The sequence below is a fragment of the Marmota flaviventris genome, chromosome 1, assembly GCF_047511675.1.
Source record: "Marmota flaviventris isolate mMarFla1 chromosome 1, mMarFla1.hap1, whole genome shotgun sequence".
NCBI lineage: Eukaryota > Metazoa > Chordata > Mammalia > Rodentia > Sciuridae > Marmota > Marmota flaviventris.
Window position 1 is genome coordinate 92,231,042 of NC_092498.1, and position 19,536 is coordinate 92,250,577.

At 40.6% G+C, this 19,536-nt stretch overlaps 1 protein-coding gene across 2 annotated transcripts in view; it reads left to right on the forward strand.

The window, feature by feature from the left end:
- Bmper (BMP binding endothelial regulator) overlaps positions 1 to 19,536 on the forward strand; it is a 244,465-nt gene that overhangs the window by 21,081 nt on the left and 203,848 nt on the right. For both annotated transcript variants that reach the window (XM_027939682.2, XM_071608418.1), the window contains exon 3: positions 9,348 to 9,447. In XM_027939682.2, coding sequence (XP_027795483.1) covers positions 9,348 to 9,447 — 100 coding nt within the window. The remainder of the gene's footprint in view (positions 1 to 9,347; positions 9,448 to 19,536) is intronic.

A 19,536-nucleotide genomic window follows, 5' to 3' on the forward strand; every position in this document is an offset into this window, starting at 1 on the left:
CACATCCCAGTTTTTGGATGGGGAGGACAGAAAGGGAGACCTGACCATTTGGACAAAATAAAAGAAGGACGTCAACATTTATTCCTGTCCATTCGCATACCTGGCTCCTGTCTGCTGGCAGAACAGGACACAGTGTACCTTTCGGTTTTCTAGTCTGCTTCTGGGAGCCACGTGTAGTGGCAGGGCTGCATCTGCAAGGGGCTCACAGGGCTGTCACTGGCTGCTTCCTATCCAGTTCATTTCAGTTACATGAATGTGTACTGCCGACAGACCCTTTGCTTATACGATGTACAACATAATAAAAAACAGGCCGTGCTACTTTCTTTGGGCTACTATTTTTATTTGGTGGTTATTTCTTTTGTGTTCTGCCATCTCTAATGTTTTGGTTCTATTTCAAAATATGATTAAACAGAATGAGGAGCTGTTTGACACTGCCCTGTTTTAAATCAGAGTTTGTACTTGAGCAGCTGGGACATTCTAATGGCCTGTGTTTCTTTGTTCTGAGAGTTCCCTGAAACGGCCAAAAAAAAAAAAAAAGCCAGACCTAAACCCTTAAGCAGAGTAAGACCCCAAACAATCCCTCCAACAAACTAAAGACTGGGTTTTTTAAAAAAAAAAAAAAAATTGAAATGTTAAGTAACTTAAATATATAAAAAAGAATTTCTTATTAATCCCCCGTTGCTTCTGTTGGCACGTGTCATATTTTCAAGGTACAGTATCAGGAGAACACTGTCATTTTGTGATGTATGAGGGCAATATATCATCAGCACATCGTCTTTGTAGAGGATATGGGTACTAAAAGACACGATTCTGGCCAGACAGAGCAGCAGGGGGCCTTACTTCTTTCCTCCGCCCGCCTGCCTTTTTCTTTAATCTCCCTCTGTTTTGTGTTGCAGAGAAGTGAATTTCTTCATGGGATATGACTTGTTGCAAAATAATCGGGGGGCCCCAGTGGGCTTCATAAAGTCTTTTAAATGGTCGGGCTTCAAGGGCAGCTTTGTTCGGAGTTTGCACTGTTAGCTGGGCCTAAGGAGGCCGTGTTTGCCAGGGCCCAGGTCTCTGGGGTAAAGGCTCGCTGAGCCTAGACAGGAGAAAAAAAGAATAACACTCCCAGATGTAGTGCAATGAATTGCGTGATGTTCTTACAAGATATTTTAACATTAAGTCTCTAAAATTATGGCCGTGGGATGCTGTGAACCTCCAGGGAGGGTATTGCCTCCTGTGCAAATGGCAAATGGAAGAAGGGTTGAGAGGACGCAGCGGGTTTGAGCCCAGGTTCTGGTCTGTCTTGCAAATGAACTGGTGCTCAGACTTGTTTTGAGTGGAGCCAGAGACATAATCTGTCTTTCCTTAAAGGTCCTATTTTTACTTGTGTGTTCAAAATGAAACCATAAAGCACGGAGGTTTATAATGGTCTGAAAATGGGGAATGCTTAATCAAGTTCTTAGCTGCAAGGAGAGAGGACTCCTCTTAGCCTTTAAGACAAGTTATATATTATAGTGATTAAGGCACAGACTTTGATATCAGAGAGCCCTGAGTTTGAATGTCTGCCTTGGCTGGCTGTGTAAACCTGGTGAGCCATTAAACTCCCTGTGCTTCAGTTTTCTTACCTATAAAATAAGAGGGTGGTAAATTGGTGCCTTCTTCAGGCTTGTGGCAAGTGCTAAATGACAAAATACACAAAAGCATGTTCAGTGCAGTCTGGCACCTAATAGATTTTCTAGAAAGGTTGGGTGCTATGCTAAATTAAGAGTTCAGCATCTTGCCTGCAAAACTATATGCCATTCACTGTTTGACTCCTTTGATCAGCTTTGTTTGTGGCCTTGACCATGGAAGGGATTTGCAAAAGTCAAGGAGGTTGGTGGTGCAGAAAGAGCTGGAAATGCAACTTTAGGATAAAAATTGGAGGCACGTAGTGCAAGGGCTATAGCCAATTTCTCCCATTTCTTGTGCTGAGCTCTACTCAGTTTGTAAAGAAGAAATTTTGGGAAACCATCTGTCTCCAGTGGGGGAGTTTTGGTTCCTTTCCCTTTCAACTTCCGTTTTCTCACCTTAGAAATGGTTTCGTTAGTTTTTTTTTCCCCCCGAATCCTGTTGAGCTGAGACATGACCCAGAGCCTAATACTTTACACTTAGGCTTTGTGGTAGACCAACTAACTGCTTTTACTTTTTTTCTTCAAGCTCTTTGGGGATAAGAGTTATGGAGAAGTCAATTGTACTATCAGCAATGAAGAACAAGCAAGCAAAAGTTTAATTAAAATAATAAATCATCAATCAAATTTAATACTGCCATTGGCAACCAGTGAGCTATCTCAGGGCCCCTCCCCCAGCCTCACTTCATTATTATTTCTAGGAGACAGAGCAGATTTTGTCCAAAGGAGACAGGCTGGAGCAGGTATGAGCTTGCATTACCTCCTTGAAGGCTTATGCTTGCCTGCAAAGGATTTCCCTGACCATGCATTTCAGAGAGGGAATCAATTTATTTTCCCATTTTTAGTGATCAGAACTGCTGATGAAAAATGGACTCTGCCCATTTGGGTCTTTGGATGTTTCCAAAACACTTCTTTCTTCTGCTTTTGCCAACATTTCTGTGTTTATGAACCATCAAGGCTTGAAGTCAGGTCTGCTTGCCCAAGTCCAGGCCCATTCCTTCCATGACATCTTTCCTTACCTGTCTGACCCAAGTAGCCCATCCTTCTGAAAAATTTCCAGACTAGATCAACTATATGCTCATCTATTCCCAAAATTTCAAGAGTCATGTCAAAGCTGGTCTAATTCTCATATTATATATCTGTAAATTTTAATGTTGTGCCTTAAAAACTAAGCTTTCTGGCTGGTCTCTTAATCCAGGCTTGGAAACCATGTTCTGTGCTCAGCTCCATTGCTCGCTAGCTCTTTGAGGGACCTGAGATACTTAAGTTCATTCATTGTGTACCATTCCTCTCTGTCTGCAAATCGAAAGAATTCTGTAAGGATTAATGAAATAATGTCTGTAGAGCTCCTTAGAAGAAAGGTGCTAGGTAAACACAAAGTATTATTCTTCTGTTTATAAGAACTGGTATGATATTGCGTAGGAGAAATTGGGACCCATGTTCAAAAGTATCATAACATTCCCTTTGGCTCTTTCAGGGTCGGAATTGGGTTACAATGGGGTACTTCAAGGAGAAGTTAACCTGTTTAACTTCATGCATGGGGAGACCAGAAATTCCAATGAGAATATGCAGGCTGATGTTGGATCCATTTCTTCTGGTCTCCCTTCCTTGGGAAATTTGACACAAGACATTCATATTCCTAAAAACAAATTCCTATATGAGCAATTTGGAGACTCTCCACATGAAACACTGTTGTGTGTGGGCTTCAGATAAGTTCTCTAATATTAAGATTTTGATTAAGGGTCAAAGACTCCTATTTGTGCTCACTAGCTTCTCCTTTAGTGCCAGAAGTTACGCTGCAGCGTTTGCATAATCAGCTGGTGTCCAATGTCTTGTTTCCCTTGGGAGCTTGTATGTTTCTAGAGATAGGAACCTTGCAGTCTGCTTCTCTCTCCCATAGCACTGAGCACACATGTGCCAAGTCTTTGGTGTCATGGCTGTTCAACCCCCACTGCTGAGTCCCTACACCTTTTAGAGTTGCTGGGCTCAGGCATCTATCCCTTGGTAGTAACTAATAACAATGGGGATGAATGTTGGTCCCTTCTAGTGAATATTTGCATTTGGGTGGAGAATTTTTTTTAAAAAAATGCTGCATTGTAGTTGTTTATAATGCAGGGATTTGTTGTTACCTAATAATATAGCAGTATAATTTGGCCACTATTACTTCTTAGCACTTTCCACCTTCCTCCCTGCCTCTGGGTGGAGAATTTTGAAGGCAGCAAATTCTTTTATTTATTTATTTATTTTTGGCGTGGGAGTACTGGGGATTGAACTCAGGGGCCCTTTACCACTGAGCCATATCCCTAGCCCTATTATGTATTTTATTTAGAGACAGGGTCTCACTGAGTTGCTTAGTGCCTCACTTTTGCTGAGGCTGACTTTGAACTTGCAATCCTCCTGCCTCAGCCTGCTGAGTTGCTGGGATTACAAGCTTGCGCCATCATACCTGGCAGCAGCAAATTCTTTAAGTCCCTTCCCCAAACATGACTGACATGATGGGGGAGGGGTTAATATGTGTATGTAAAGGAGAGAGGGGTGGAGTGAAGGATTTCTAATTTAGGAAAGAGCCACCTCTGCTCATTTACCACATCTAATGATTCTACCTTCTCTGTGTCCTTCATTGATGTGTTGAGTATTGTTCATTTGGGCAGAAAGGAATGTCATAACTTCACAGCTTTCTCAGTTTTCTGAGAAAGGACCTACCTGGCATTTTGAATTTGACTATTTGCCAAGACAGCTGTTTGCCTTTGAGGCAGGCTTTGCTTTCATAGGGGACAGGGATGGAAGGAAAATTATGCCATCTCCAGGGGAATAGACTAGTGTGGACTGCCACCTTGCTAGTATGGCTCATTAAATGAAGGATCAGCAGGCAAGGGAATGGGTATTTTCAAATTAAGTTTTTTTTTTTCACGAGATCTGTGATACTGTCTCATAGTCTAAAACAATATCTGTCTGTGGATGTCTCTCCTTCACCACTCACATCATATTAGCTGCTGTGTTTTTGTCTCCAGATTATTAAGGTATTTTAAAGCATAAACGACAGATCAGGTAATACTTTCCATATTGCATAATAGGATTAGTTCTGGAAGAATTAAAAAAAAAATCTTCAAGTCATTGGCTGGTAATATAATAAAATCATCTCAAAAACGTTTTTGTCTGGTGGAAGAAAGCAAACAGAAACATTTCACACTGGTGCTTTGCTATCTTCTGCACCCTTCTGCCCAACCCTCAACAGGGAGAGTTCATTTCCCTCCCCACCAGACACTGAAAAATGCTCCTGAGGTGGGAGCCAGGCTCAGGGCTGCAATTTTTAAAGCCAGGGAACTCTGTGCTGCCATCTAGTGGCAGGTCTCAGATACAGCAAGCCAGCCGCCAGAATCCTGCTTGAACTTGGCTGTGGCTTCAGTCTGTGGTTTGGCTCCCATCCTTACAGACCTTTGTTGCCAGCCATGTAGATTTTTTTTACTCCTTTCCCCCTCTCCCCTTTACTTTTGCCTGTTGGCACTTCATTTGAGGTGTCTCCAGAGGATACATTTTGGGTTTTGGTGTATGTGGTCAATGTTAGGGTATCTGTTGTCTGTCTTTCAGAAAGGAGACAATAATACAGAGAGACACCTTTATTAGCAGGCAAATCATGGCTGGCTGACCAGAAAAAGTGATTAACACAGAGAGGAGACTGAGAATGGAAGATGAGATTAGATTTGTCACTCCTACTGTAGTTAGTTTGATTTTTTTTAGGTTTTCATCTTTTTCCTTGAATGCAATTTTTTTTCCCCCATAATTTCTGTTTGCTTAGAAATAGAGAGACTCCAACCCTAGCTGGAATTTGGGGAAAACTGTTTGAGGATACCAATCTTGCTTTCAGAGTTATGAGAGACACTTCCCTGTCAATGTCCAGATTGGAACCACTTTTCTTGCTACCAGAAGACAATTGGTGTCTGTTGACTTCCCATGGCTGGTGAAGATGGAGATTCTTGAAGTTATTCTTTTGGAGAGCTCAGGTCACATGCATGGAGCCACCGGGAAGATCTCAGTCTTTCCAGGGTCCTCAGGGAAGGGACATTGTTTTGTTCTCTGTATCCCAAAAGCTTGGAAATTACAGAAAGTACATTTAAATAACAGATCTCTTCCTATTTGTAGTCCAGATCCGCCTTTTGTGTGTTTCCTAACTTGGTTCCTCATCAGTAAAATGGGGATGATGTGGAATTTTTGGTGAAGGAATACATACGAGATTCTTAGCCTCGAGCCTGAACACATTGTAGAAATTGTACCTTGAATGTGAGCCAGTGTCAGAAAATGTTTCTTTAATGAAAAAGTAAACTGAGTGAACTGTGACCTGGAGCCACAGTGATTGTTTGGTGTCCTCAGGACAAGGTGACTGAGGAGATCAGAGACTCCTGGAGGTGTGGCTTTGTGTGTGTCATTCCTCACCAGGGCCAGTGGCTCGAAGATGTGTGTTTTTTTCTCTTGGCAAAATCAGGGAAGTAAGGGAGTGGTCTTAATTAACCTGTGTTTAAATTTACCCTGTAGCTGCTGCACTCAATTAAGGAGACAGAGGAATCAATCTCCAGTGATTCTCCAGACTTTTGATTTTTTTTTTCCATGAGGGCTGGAGATTCTAAGCATATCTTCATACCCATGTCAATCAGACACCAGGGAAATAAATGATCAGCTATGGCAGTTCCCTACCAACATGACCTTGTCAGCATTTAAGAAACTAAGTGTAATCAGAAAGGGGAAAAACTCCACTAAGCCTACAGGTTTAGTTTTGTTCTCTCTGTCCCCCTCTCTTTCTCTGGGGTGTGTACAGAAAAAAAAAATCCAGATGTGAATCTACAAACCATCTGGTTAGAATAACTTTTGTGCTGGACTGTAATTACAAGCTATTTATTATGAATCTTGGGATCCTGTTATAGATTTTGACTGACTCCCAGGTTTATAATTTAGCAAGGAGTTCCTATGGAAGAATGTGTGCCTTCTTATTTACCAGATCCCAAATTGCATCTTCACACCACTCTGACTGCCACTGTGCCTGAGAGCTTTGAACTCCCTGTGCCTGAGGAATCTTCCTTTCAGGAGGGAGGACCCGCACTTCTGGTGGCCCTTCTCTAAGGGTGCAGCCAGGCTGGCTGAGTGCATCAAGCTGTGGTGACAAAGTCTGCTTGTGGAAGAAACTCCTGTCACAGTCAACCTGGAGTGGGGCAGTCTGTGTCAAAACAGGACTTGTAGAAGCTGCACTTGTCAAAGCAAACTCACCCTTAATAAGGCCCAGCAGCCTGTGTGTCTGACAGTTATTCTTGATGATTTTGGTGAGAATTAGTTTGATGATACTTTTAATTTTTTAACATAGATCTCTTTAATTTAATATCTGACCGTCACTATGTTATGTTTGTTATTTGAGAAATGTTATTAAAAAATAAATCTATGGGCTGCAACTTACAATTAGCTTTGATACCACCCTCATTGTAAAGAATCAAAGTGAGGGAAGGAGCTTGGAGCCAGAACGCCCAGTCTGTTGTTCAGAGGAAGAGTGGACAGCTCCTTCACCTCCTCACTCATTCCTAGCCTCTTCAGGAATAAGCATACTCTCTTTAGAGCAGTAGTTCACAATCCAGGCTGGCCTCAGATTACCTGGGAGTTGGAAAATACACTAATGCTTGTCCTTAGATGACAGATGAGATTCAAGGGGTAGGCCGCAGCTTCAGCCTTTGTTAAGAACTCCATGGGGGTTTCTCATTTGCAGTTAAGGATGAAGACTACTGTCTCACAGAATCTTAAGGAGTAAATGAGGCTAACCCCAGGAAGGCACTTCACCACCAGAAAAACACCAGAAAACACCAGCTACCCCAAAAACAAGAGAGAGGAAGGGGGAAGAGAGAGAGAGAGAGAGAGAGAGAGAGAGAGAGAGAGAGAGAGAGAAATTGCTTAGAAGCCACACCCTCCAATCCTACCAGTAAATGATAAACGCAGACCATCAGCAACAACAGCCCTACAGGAATGGGGTTCAGGTATGGGCAGTGGATTGAAGCTCAGTCTCTGGGTGGTTGGGCAGGTGCAGGGATAGCCTCAGGCTGTTTACATGGGTTGTGGTGGGACTCAGGAGGTCTTGCAAAATCATATGGCAAGGAAACAACAGAACTAATGCAGGAATGGAGCTGTTGGAAGGTGGGCCCTGTCCTCCTAATACCCCCTGACCCACTCAGGGGAGCTGTGAGGGTTGAATTCAAGATATTGGGGTTCTGGGGCTCACAAAATATCTGATGAAAAGATAGAGGGTGACAATCTGGATTAATCTTAGAATTAGACCCTGGGAATGTATCAGAGGCCAGAGAATTTGATATAATGTAGGTGATAAATTTTATCTTAGAACAATAGCCTTGGGGACGGATTTCAATATATGGGCTTGGCTTAGGCTCCCAGCCTTCAAGACACACACACACACACACACACACACAAACATACACACACTCATTCACATTTACACATGCACACATCTTCTTGGTTCTAGACTAGAGATGGTGAGGTGAACTCTTCCTTGGTCTCTAATATTGAAGTGTGGGGGAACGTTTGTGAGTCTTCTCAAGTTCACCATCAGGGTTGAGTTGGGATTCCTTCAGTCCATATTCCAGGAGGGATCTAGGTTTATTTTAAGGTGAGCAGAGCTGGCCAGTTGCTCCTCTCCAAGCTACTCTCACACCAGGCAACGGAGTTGGTAGCACCAGCCTTAACCCAGGTTAGGGAGCCGTGTGCACACATTTGTGACATTAAGCTTGAGTTCCACCTCTCCCGTGGTGAAGCTGTGTCAAGTTGGAATAGTCTGAGAATCTCTCTGAACAGCAGTTTTCTTATTTGTAAAATGGGGATGATGACAAAATTTACCTCATAGGACTGAAGTAAGAATGAAAGCCACAACACCTAGTAAACTCTTATTAAGACTCAAATCTCGGTGCAGTTCTGTGACATAGTCTTTTGGATTGTGTGGGCGCACTCCTACAGACAGGCATACACATCATGTTTGGATCTTCTCTGAGACATTTTAACAGCTAACCTTTCGGGATAAAACCAAAGATGCAAATGCTTACCACACTTTCATTAGCATAAGTGCTAATGTAACGCAGCTGTCCCACGGCTATAAAACACTGACGACTGTGTCTCTGCTTGGCATGTGGAATATTATTTTTTCTCTTACTGAGCTGATTCAATACTCAACTTTGTCATTATTTGAGTTGGAACTTTAGATTGCTGCATTTTAATGCACTCAACTATTAAGGATTGTTGGACGGCCATGAGAAAATATTTTTGTTCTCACGATGCAGTCCTGGCCCAGGTAGCCCAATGGGCAAAATATGATTTACACAAATATTATCATTTCTGGAGTGTGTACTAAAAGGAAACCTTAGAATGCAGCTGGAGAAAGCTTCTCCCTGAGCATTCGGTTATCTGGGCAAAGTTGGCTTTTACAGAAAGGGCTTTTCAGCTCCTCTCATCTCTAAAAGCCCTGTGCTTTCCAAAAGTCCCATGGTCCTGGATGGATATTTCTGTTTCAGAGAGAGAAAAATTCTATTTGCTATCACAGAACTTCTTGCTAAGATGAAAGCAAGATATAGAGGAAAACTTCTGTCATGGGTTAGGATGCTGGGAACTCTGTTTGAAGTTGATTTCAAATATCTCTTGTTTCTTTTTTTTTTTGCCTAGAACAAAGAAGTGACGTGTAAGAGAGAGAAGTGCCCAGTGCTGTCCAGAGACTGTGCGCTGGCCATCAAGCAGAGGGGCGCCTGCTGTGAGCGATGCAAAGGTGAGTTCTCTCCTGGCTGCTTTCTCTTTTGGCTGTGACTTACATATTTTTATTTCTCCTTCTCTCACCTTCCTTTTTATTTGGCTCTTGGCTGAGGTGCGGTCGGGTATTGGAGGGAAGCTGGGGTATGCCTGCATATGGATTAAGGGACTGCCTGGAAGGGGACTCCCCGGTGAAGGAATGAAGGTACAGTGAGCATCTGCATACCGTGCTCATTTTCTAAGGCAAGTTGTTGACTTGTCAATGGAGAAGATGTAGTCATGATGCCGGTGCATATCCGTGCACAAGCGCCCCAGCGTGTTTTGTCAATAGGTTTTGACAACTTGGTTTTTCCAGGCTCTGTGCTCACCCTGCCCTCCTCGGCCAGAGGAGTTCTTAAACCTGAATTTTACCCCTATTACATTTTTTTTCTTTCCTTCCAAAATTAAATCTCAGTCCCTTTGCTTGTTTGTGAAGCAGCTCTGAGATCTTCTAACTCCAGCCTCGGTTCCCGTCCTGCTCCGGCACTCCTGCTCTGTCTTGAGGGCTGTTCTGGTGGCACCTTGTCTTAGCTCAGTGCAGCCCCTTCCTCCTACCCTGTCTGGAGGCTGCCTATGTCCAAGGCCATCCACCCTCATTCCACACTCTTCAACTTTTCTGGCATCCAGAAGAGGACACTTTAGTGATATGCTTTTCTTTCTTTGGTATCTCACTCGTGTTAAGGAGATGAGCAGCTCATTGAGGATGGGATGGGGGTCTTGACATTGTGCAGTGTATGTGCAGATAGTGCACCACCATGAGGCGCACCCAGGAGGCCATGTAAAGGCAGGAACTCGGGGCGTGGGCTCAGGAGCCATGCTCCCAAGTCAGAACCCTACAGTGCTGGGTGGAAGTGTTCCCCAAAATTTCATGACCACTTGGAACCTTAGAAAAGGTGACCTTGGTTTGGGAATAGGATCTTGCAGATATAATTAGTTAAGGTGAGGTCATACAGGAGCAGGGTGGGTCCAAATCCACTGTGACCGATGTCTTTATAAGAAAAGGAATAGACAGAGACAGACAGATACACTGAGAAGAAGGCCATGGGACCAGAGACACAGATACTAGAGTGATGCTGCTATAAACCAAGGAGTGCCTAGGGCCAGGAGAGGTGGGCAAAGGCCAGGAGGGCCTTCTTCAGATCCTGCAGGTAGAACACTGTGTGCTAGAACCTTGATTTTGGACTCCCAGTCTCCAGAACTGTGAGAGAATAAATTCCTGTTGTCTTTATTATTATTATTATTATTTTTAATCAACTGTAAAATAAGCATACACATTTATGGAACACAATGTGATATATCCATATATTCATTCAAAGTATAATGATCAGATAAGGCCAATTAGCATATCAATCCTTTCAAACATGCACCATTTCTTTGTGTTGGGAACACTTAAAATCCTTTCTTCCAGCTGCTTTGAAATATATAGTAAGTTATTTTAACAATAGTCACCTTTCTGTGCTATAGAACATCAGAATGTATTCCTTTTGTCTAACTGTGCTTTTGTACCTAATGGCCAACCTCTACCTATTCCCCTCCCCATCTTTCGCAGCCTGGATAACCCCATTCTACTGTCCAACTGTGTGTACCACTTTTGTGGTACTGTGTATGGAGCCACTGGAAGCTAACTAACTCAACACCATTACCATGAGAGCAGTGGAGACCTGGATCCTCCCTTCCCCCATTTATTGCCTGTCAAGTGAGCATAGTGACAGTGTTATAGGGAGTTAAAGGAAAATTAGTGCAAAATGTTTTTTCTCTTTGCACACATTATCACTGTGTTTCTTTTCCCAATGATCCCTGGTACATAAGGGAACTTGGGCTATTCTGGTGTGTCAAGCAATAGCCCTCCTCTCCTTCTCATCTGGCTATATCCATTTTATTCACCCTTTTCTTCATTTACCCTAGTCTTCCAAGGGAAAAAAAAATAATCCAAGACAGACACATTTTCTGAGCATCCTTTTGGATGATCAAGATAAACCTTTCTAACTAGATAAGCCTTTTCTAATTTATCTAGATCCAAGAATAGACCAGTGAATTCAGCTCCCTGAGTTCTCGTTAGGATAGTAATTTCAAGGCATCTGTAGGGAGGTCAGGAATCTCTACTCACTCTGAAGTGGCCCTTCCTGACAGAGACCCTGAAGGCATTTGACTTTTCAGGGGCCCTGGGTGAGGATGCTAAAGGTACTTGCTTTTCTCTCTCTACTTCACAAAACAAGGCTTATCTCATGGGTTTTAGAAAGCACAGCATAGCTGGTCACTGTGGCACACACCTTGCAGCAGCTTGGGGGGCTAAGGCAGGAGGAATGCAAGTTCAAAGCCAGCCTCAGCCACTTGGCGAAGCCCTAAGCAACTTAGCAAGATCATGTCTCAAAATAAATTAATAAAAAAATAAAAAGGGCTGGGGATGTAACTCAGTGGTTCAGCACTCCTAGAATCAATCCCTGGAACAACAACAAAAAAAAAAAAACAGAAAAGAAAGAAAGCATGTTGTATTCATTTATTCACTCTTAGGTATTAAGACTACTAGGATTTTGTTTCATTTATGTTTTTCTGATTAGAATAGTTATTACTGCTTATATGAAAAGCTTTGAAAAAGAGTCCAAACTATAGAAAAGCTGATATTACTTTTCATCTCACCATCCAGAAACTAACAATTTTAACTTTTGGTAAATTAATATAAAAAATTGTTAATATTTGGTATATTGATTTTTGTATTTTTCCCACATGAGAGTATTTATGTCATTGATATCTTACTAGTTGTATTTCTTCTTCTTCTTCTTCTTCTTCTTCTTCTTATTATTATTATTATTATTATTATTTTACAGATTAATGTTAGGGTATATCATCTCCATTTATCTGGACATATTGTTCTTAACAGGTACATACATAAGATTCTGTTGTGGGAAGTATTAGCAATTATTTGATCATTTCTAACCCAATTTGGGGGCATTTAGATTGTACCCTGTGCTTTAGTCTTGAACAAAGGTGATGATAAGCTGAAACTAAAATGCATTGTGCAGCAAAGGAAGAGTGATCCCAAAGATAGTCTCAAGAGGGCACTGAGTGTAGTGCAGATTTTGGTATTAACTCAGAGGCCACTTGGGCTTTGGTCACCCATGAATCTGGTAAACCCCTCCTAAGCTTTTGTTATCTTCTGTTCACAAAGGGAAAAACACCACCACCACAACAAATCATTAGTATGTTGCAGAAATTCTGAGCCAGTAGCAGCTGTGTTTCTGCTAAATTTTCTAACAGGCATCTACATGCTAACATTAAGGGTTTTTTTTCTGTTTTTAATGGAGTGATTCAATGGGGAATCATGCTAACCCAGAAGTTTGCTGATAATATTTTATTTTAGAACCAAACAATCTCTAGGCAAAGCTGCCAAAGGGTCAAAAAATTTAATCAGATATAGGAATAATATATAAATTAAATAATTTATAAATATAATATGCAATAAATTTTTCTTAGCAAAAAAATTGAGAGTCTAATTTTTTTTTTTTTTTTTTGGTACCAGGTATCAAACTCAGGGGCACTTGACTACTGAGTCACAACCCCAGCCCTATTTTGTGTTTTATTTAGAGACAGAGTCTCACTGAATTGCTTAGCACCTTGCCCCTGGCCGAGGCTGGCTTTGAACTCACAATTCTCCTGTCTCATCTTCTTGAGCTGCTGGGACTACAGATATGTGCCACCGCACCTGGCCTTGAGTGTCTGATTTTTCAAATCAGTTAACAATGGACCGACATTTCCTGTATTCTGAAAGGCAACTGCATTCAGAGTGGTTTTGAAAGCTGCTCCCCAGGTGAAGTGGTCAGGCCTCCTGCAGAGATGCGCACAGTGTGTATCTAACCTAGAGAGATGGATGGGTACAGGGTTTGGGTCTTTCAGGCTTCTTAGAGGAGCTATAGTGAAAACTTTAATTGCTTCAAGTGACCCTTGAGGACTGTTTCTTGTGGTCTGTCATCACCCCTCCCCACCACCGGGAATCATGAATATAAACATTCTCAAAATGTAATGTGTCATGGAAGTAGCTGTTACAATGCAAATACCTGGGCCTTGCCCAGTAGTAATTATAGTCACCAAGATGGTCATCTTCTTTGTTGAAATAGCAGAGGCAGTTCTCTGGGACTGTGTACTTGGAGCCAGGCACCAGTATATGGGAGGCGCTACCTGAGCTCCATTTTATACATGAGCAAATAGTGTCATTGAGAGGTTTATTCACTTTCCTAAGATCACAGAGCAAGTAAGTGACAGAGACAGGGACAGCTCTAGGTGGTCCCACCATCAATCTTGTAGACGTGCTGTATCAGGAGCTCTGGGCCTGGGCTCTTGCTCTACATTTTCAAGTCTCCTTTGAGACCCTGGGTACACCGAGGCTGGAGGATCCTGCTACCAGATAAAGGAAGGGGAGAAGAGCGAGGTTGTTTATGAGGAAGAAGAAGAGCCACATTCTGTGGAGGCTGATAGTCATTATCTGTCCTAGTCAGCATTTTGGGGTGATAAGTCTCTTTGCTTTTGTAGCTGGGAAACTGTTTGTTTCCATGACCCTTTGTTTATTTCTTTTTTGAAAATTGTACGTAATTAGAATGATGATACAAGAATCAAGCCGAGCATACCCTAAAAGCTGAGAAGATCGAACTCAGATGTTGATATGCTGCTGAAGCTTAGGCAAAGTCTTTTTTAGTTGTTCAGTTGTGTAAATAAGTGGAAGTAGGAGAACTTGAATCCCAAGAACTGGCTAACCATTTGCCATCATCTTTTGGGGTCTTTTTCTTTTCTGACTTCTCTCTTTCTCTCCTTCTCTTTCCTAGCACAGCTATGTTTAATTTTAACTTTCATTAGATAACCACTACATTAATGCATTACCACACCAAAACATTTTGCCAGGAAAGGGGAAAGAGAGTCCTTTTTGAGCCTAAAAAAATGCAAGAAATAATAACTGTCAACTGCTTAGAAATAATCACTGTCGTCAATGTATTATATCTTTCCCAGGCCTCTTGTAGTCATATATATAATTTTGTGTGTGTGCTTTTATTTGTATGGAAATGGAATGAAACTACATAGTCTTTTGCAGTTTGCTTTTTTAAAATCTCCAATAATATGACTTAGGAATTTTCCCAGGCCAGTTCATGCTTTTCCAGTTGTTTTATGGGTTCCATAGCTTTGATGTGCAATAATTCATTTAACATCTCCCAGACGATATATATCTGGATTTAAGACTTTTCTAAGCAGCATGGAGGCCACCTTGCCATGCCTGCTGTGTGCCTACATGTGTCTGTGAAACTTGTGACCAAAAGTGGTGTGTGTTGTGTGTGTGCATGTGCGTGTGTGCGCTTGTGCGTGTGTGTGCATACATGCGTGTGATAAGTGCATGTGTATGTCCACGTGTGTGTGTGTTTGTGTGTGTGGTATATGGTGTGGGTGTGTGGGTGCATGCTTTAAATTCTGATGGACATTATTAAAAGGCTACCCAAAAGGTAAATTTTCCTGTCCTATTCTGTTGAGAGTTTTAAAGTCCTTTCTCCCTAAAAGATGATACACCTGCCTGTAAAGCTTGCCAGATTCCCTTGTTTCATTCCATCCAGCTGATTGCCTCAATTTAGACCACCACATTCACACTCTTATGCCAGTTCTCTGCTTTTCTCTGTATCATGAGGGATATTTTCCTCCCCTCTTTCTGTGGGTGAGAAATGCTATCAAGAGCCTCACTGAGGGCCATCATCGCCCTTATGTTTCCCAGTGGGTTGTAGAATGCACCAACTGTTGTCAATAAATTGAGACTTGAATGATGCTGTCTTCACAGATTTGGGTTCAATACTGCAGAACTGCATTCACAGAATTGAACAAATTTGGAATACAGGCTAGATGAAGAGAGGGACAATGTTTTACCATCTGTTATTCCTAAGAATGATTTTTCTTTTGAGATATACTATTATTATCATCCTCATTCTTTTCATCATACAACACACTCTGCATTTGAAAGCCTTGGAAAAAATTCAGAGGCTACAATTTTTTTCTGTTTGTTTTGCTATATCCATTTGGGGAAAGTACAAAGAGAAGAAGGCATATTATTTTTCTCTTTCTGCACTGTCTTCTTAAGAAATTTGGGCCATTTGAAGTCTCTGTATTAGTTCATAGTTGTATTTCTGCTTACTTCTATGTATACTTCTTCTAATTGGGCCACTTTTTAATTAAGTGCATGATTTATTTATGATTATGTGGAGCCTCACTTTATTCCTTTAAATAGTTACAGAAGTTTATCTGTATTGTGCATCAGTCATATAGGGTCACAGAGGTCCTGATAGGTTTTTAAGAGTCATTATCTTTCTTTATTCGAGGTCAGGCTGCTGGTTAGGCACACAGCTTCTCAGTGCTGATGCTGTTGCCACAGGAACAATAATCTTATAAGTTGGGGTCTCCTTATGGTGTTCTGAAAAGTGTTACCTGCTTGTATCTCCCAAGAGCTCTGATCTGGGGCTCACAACAGTCATGGGCACTTGACCTGACATTTCATGCTGTTGAAGCCCTGCTGGTTGAGAGGTGAATATCTGGAGTATTTTAAAGTCTTTTCCCCCTGTTATCTTCATGGAAGTACCAAAGCCAATGTTTCCCCCCATTGCTAGATACTAGATTAGCTGGTTTATGCTCATCACTAGTCTTCACAGCAAGGAGGTAATTTCTTTATTTTTTATAAATGAGGAAACTGAAGGCCTAGGGAATTTGAATCATTCGGTTACCAAGGTATTAGTTTTCCAAAGATCAAGTGGAAGGTGTTCATGTCCTCAAGGAATTTGCTCTACTAGGATGCACAAAGAAACACCAGCCAGTGGGGAAGTTGTCCAGGGAAGGCATGCCAGAGTGAGGAGGAATAGGGAAAGAAGATGCTCAAGGGCCACAGATCTGGGAGATTCTGCAAGGTTTCCAAAGAGGCACCATATTTCTATTATCAAGTTAAAGCGAATCAGAGCCATAGAGGAATCAGAGCCATGGAGGCCTGGTCTGGAGAGGGTTCCCAGATGCAGGTCATGGTACACATGGAGGCAAGAAATTGTGCATAGACATTATGTAATTATTGCATCCCATGTCACCTAGGGAACATGTTAAAGTAAAAAAAAAAAAATTGTTTTGATTACTGATTGTTTAGGGAAGGGTCAGACAATAAAATGACAATCCTATCCTAATTTCTGCTTATTTTTTTCTGAAATAGATGTTGATATTAAAGAGAAGGTAGTAGAGTAGACCTACTTTAGGACAACTCAGATTTCTACAAGTATTCTTAGAAATTTTTTTTGTGTGTGTTTGTGTATGTGTGTATGTTTGTGTGTGCATATGTGTATATTTGTGTTCTTATTTGATTTAATCAGATTGCTCATATGTTCCATTTATTCATTAATTCAATAAGTATTTACTGATCCCTGTGCCAGATTTTAGTGGGATAGTGCTTCTTACCAAATTGCTCTTAACTTTTGTGAAGCCAGAATATTCTTTCAAACAAAAAATAAGTATATTATAACTAATTCCTCTCAAATAACTATGTCAAAGTACTTTTGAGATTATTCTTATGCTAATAATGGTTATAAATTTTTATCCAAATAGCCTAATAACTGGGCAAAAGATTAATCTAATTTGAAAAGACTCAATATTGTTTGATGAAAACAAATGAGATCATTGGGAATCAAACAGACAGTTTTGGCAACTTTTCTATATTTACTTGGACTGAAAATCATCTTTTAATTTGGGGTTCTTTCATGAACAATAAGGTATTTGTTATCTGAATATATGTTTGTTATTAGAGGATCATAAATGAGTAAGGTGTGTTTCAAGCTGTATAGGTCAAATTCCGTTCTCTTTCTTCATATAGAACATGAAATATTAATTGTCCACAATACTTTGATGAAAGATAGAAAAAAATTAGTCTTTTATTTGTCAAGTGGGGTTTATTTTCTATAAGATCTCTTATCTTTGATTTCATTGTGCTTTCTCTTCTATTTTGGTTGGTTGTGACCCCATGGCTTGCATTTTCTAATAGTTTTAACATATATTTATTTATTTATTTATTATTGGTACTGGAAATTGAACCCAGGGTTGCTTTACCACTGAGCTGCATCTCCAGCCCTTTATTTTAATATTCTTTTATTTTGAGAGAGGTCTCACTACATTGTGTAACACCTTGCGAAGTGGCTGAGCCTGGCTTTGTGATCTTCTTGCCTCAGCCTTCCAAGTTGCTGGGATTCCCTGGTGTGCACCATTGTGCTCGAGTAGTTTTAATTTTTATATTTTACTTAACAATTATCCTATGATGTTTTGTAAAATGAAAAGAAAGAAGTAAAACATCAGTTTTGCACACTAACTTCCAAAATCTGGCCAACCATTAGGGGCTCTGATAAACAAGAATTAGCCACATGCATAGGGAATTTTAATTGGGCTCATTTGTACAGAAAAATTACTGACTAAAGAAAAGAAAACTATGAATAATGGTGATAGTTTTGGTGATAGGTTGAACATTATTAGTTTTAGATTGTAATTTGTACAATAAAAGATTATGAATAAAGAGTCTTTTCTCCATCCTTTGAGAATGACCTGGAAGATGATCATGCCTTTCAGAATATTGCTATGAGGCTATTTTGGAGGGAACCAGACCCTTACCATCTACAGGAATAAACATTTTTAATAAAAAATCTTGTATAAGAATAATCATGCTCTCCGTGTTAACAGAGTAAACTGTCCTATTGTTTAAACATTTTAAGATGAAAAAGCTGAGTTAGCTGTGTGCCAACCTGGCTGTTTGCTTTTAACCAAACTTGTTTTGGCAATCATAACTGTGTATTGTCTGTTGCCTCCATAAAAGTGGTTCTTTCCTTAACTTCTGCCTTCCTTCCATTTAGACATGACCAAATTCCTTGATAATTATTTTATATTATCAGCCTGGATGATGGCTTGCCTCAGGTTTTTGCATCCCAAATGAGTACAAACCCTCTTTTGGATCAAAGGTCTGTCAGTGGGATAAGAAGTAGGAGACCCAGAGTCAAGAGGACTCCAGAGATATAGCAGGGAATAGCATCTGAATGAGAGTTGTTTCAGTAGCCCTTGGTCTTGCTACCCTCTTCCTCTTCCAGCAATTTCAAAGGCCATTTGTAGGCAGAGATTTCTGAAGGTGATTGAAAACAACACATGGTTGAGGAGGCGGTAGTTTCTTACTAATTGACATTTAAATTTAGGGGAAACCTAAAATTTAGTTTTTGATTAAATTTTTCTTTTATTAATTTTTTTCCTCTTCAGTAACCACAACTGTCATTGCAGCAGTGTTCCAGGGAGATACTTTGTGACTTAGCTTTTGTAATTAAAAAAAAAAAAACAACTTTTAGAGACGAGGTTCTGCCCAGACTGGTCATGAACTTGTGGGCTCAAACAGTCCTCCTGCCTCAACCTCCTGAGTATCTGGGACTACAGGTGTGCACCATTGCCAGGTTCAAATATTTCTAAACAGATAATGCACACCACACTGTTAAAATGTACAGAAGTGTCTATAGTAAAGCAAGGTTCCCTACCACTCTTGACTTCAGATACGTTGTGTCTTTTCTTGGAGTCAACTTCTGTATAAGTTTATTGGGATCCTTCCAAGAGAAGTTTCTGCTAAATTTACTCCAAGCTGTTTTAGTGCTGACACTAACTTGTCACTTTAAACTTATCTTGGGAAATTACATTGACTCTCCATCATTGAGATACTCAGTTTGCAGTGTTGCTGTTATTTTTTTTTTTACCAGTTTTTGGAGCTTTAGAGAATTTCTGATGCACTTCTTAATGAAAGTGTTAGTCTCTGGAATTCCTGCATATATATTTTAATGATTTGATGTAAAATATAACTCAGTATAACTCATTTTATCTACCCAGCACCAGAAATTTGAGTGGGGGTCATTAATATGTTTCTAAAGACAAGAAAAAACAAACTAAAAAACAATAGGGATTTCTTTTTTTTCCCTTTTTCCCTAACTGAAAAAAGATGTATAAAATATTATAATTCCTAGATTGCTTACCCATAATATAAACCAGGCTATTTTGGCATTTA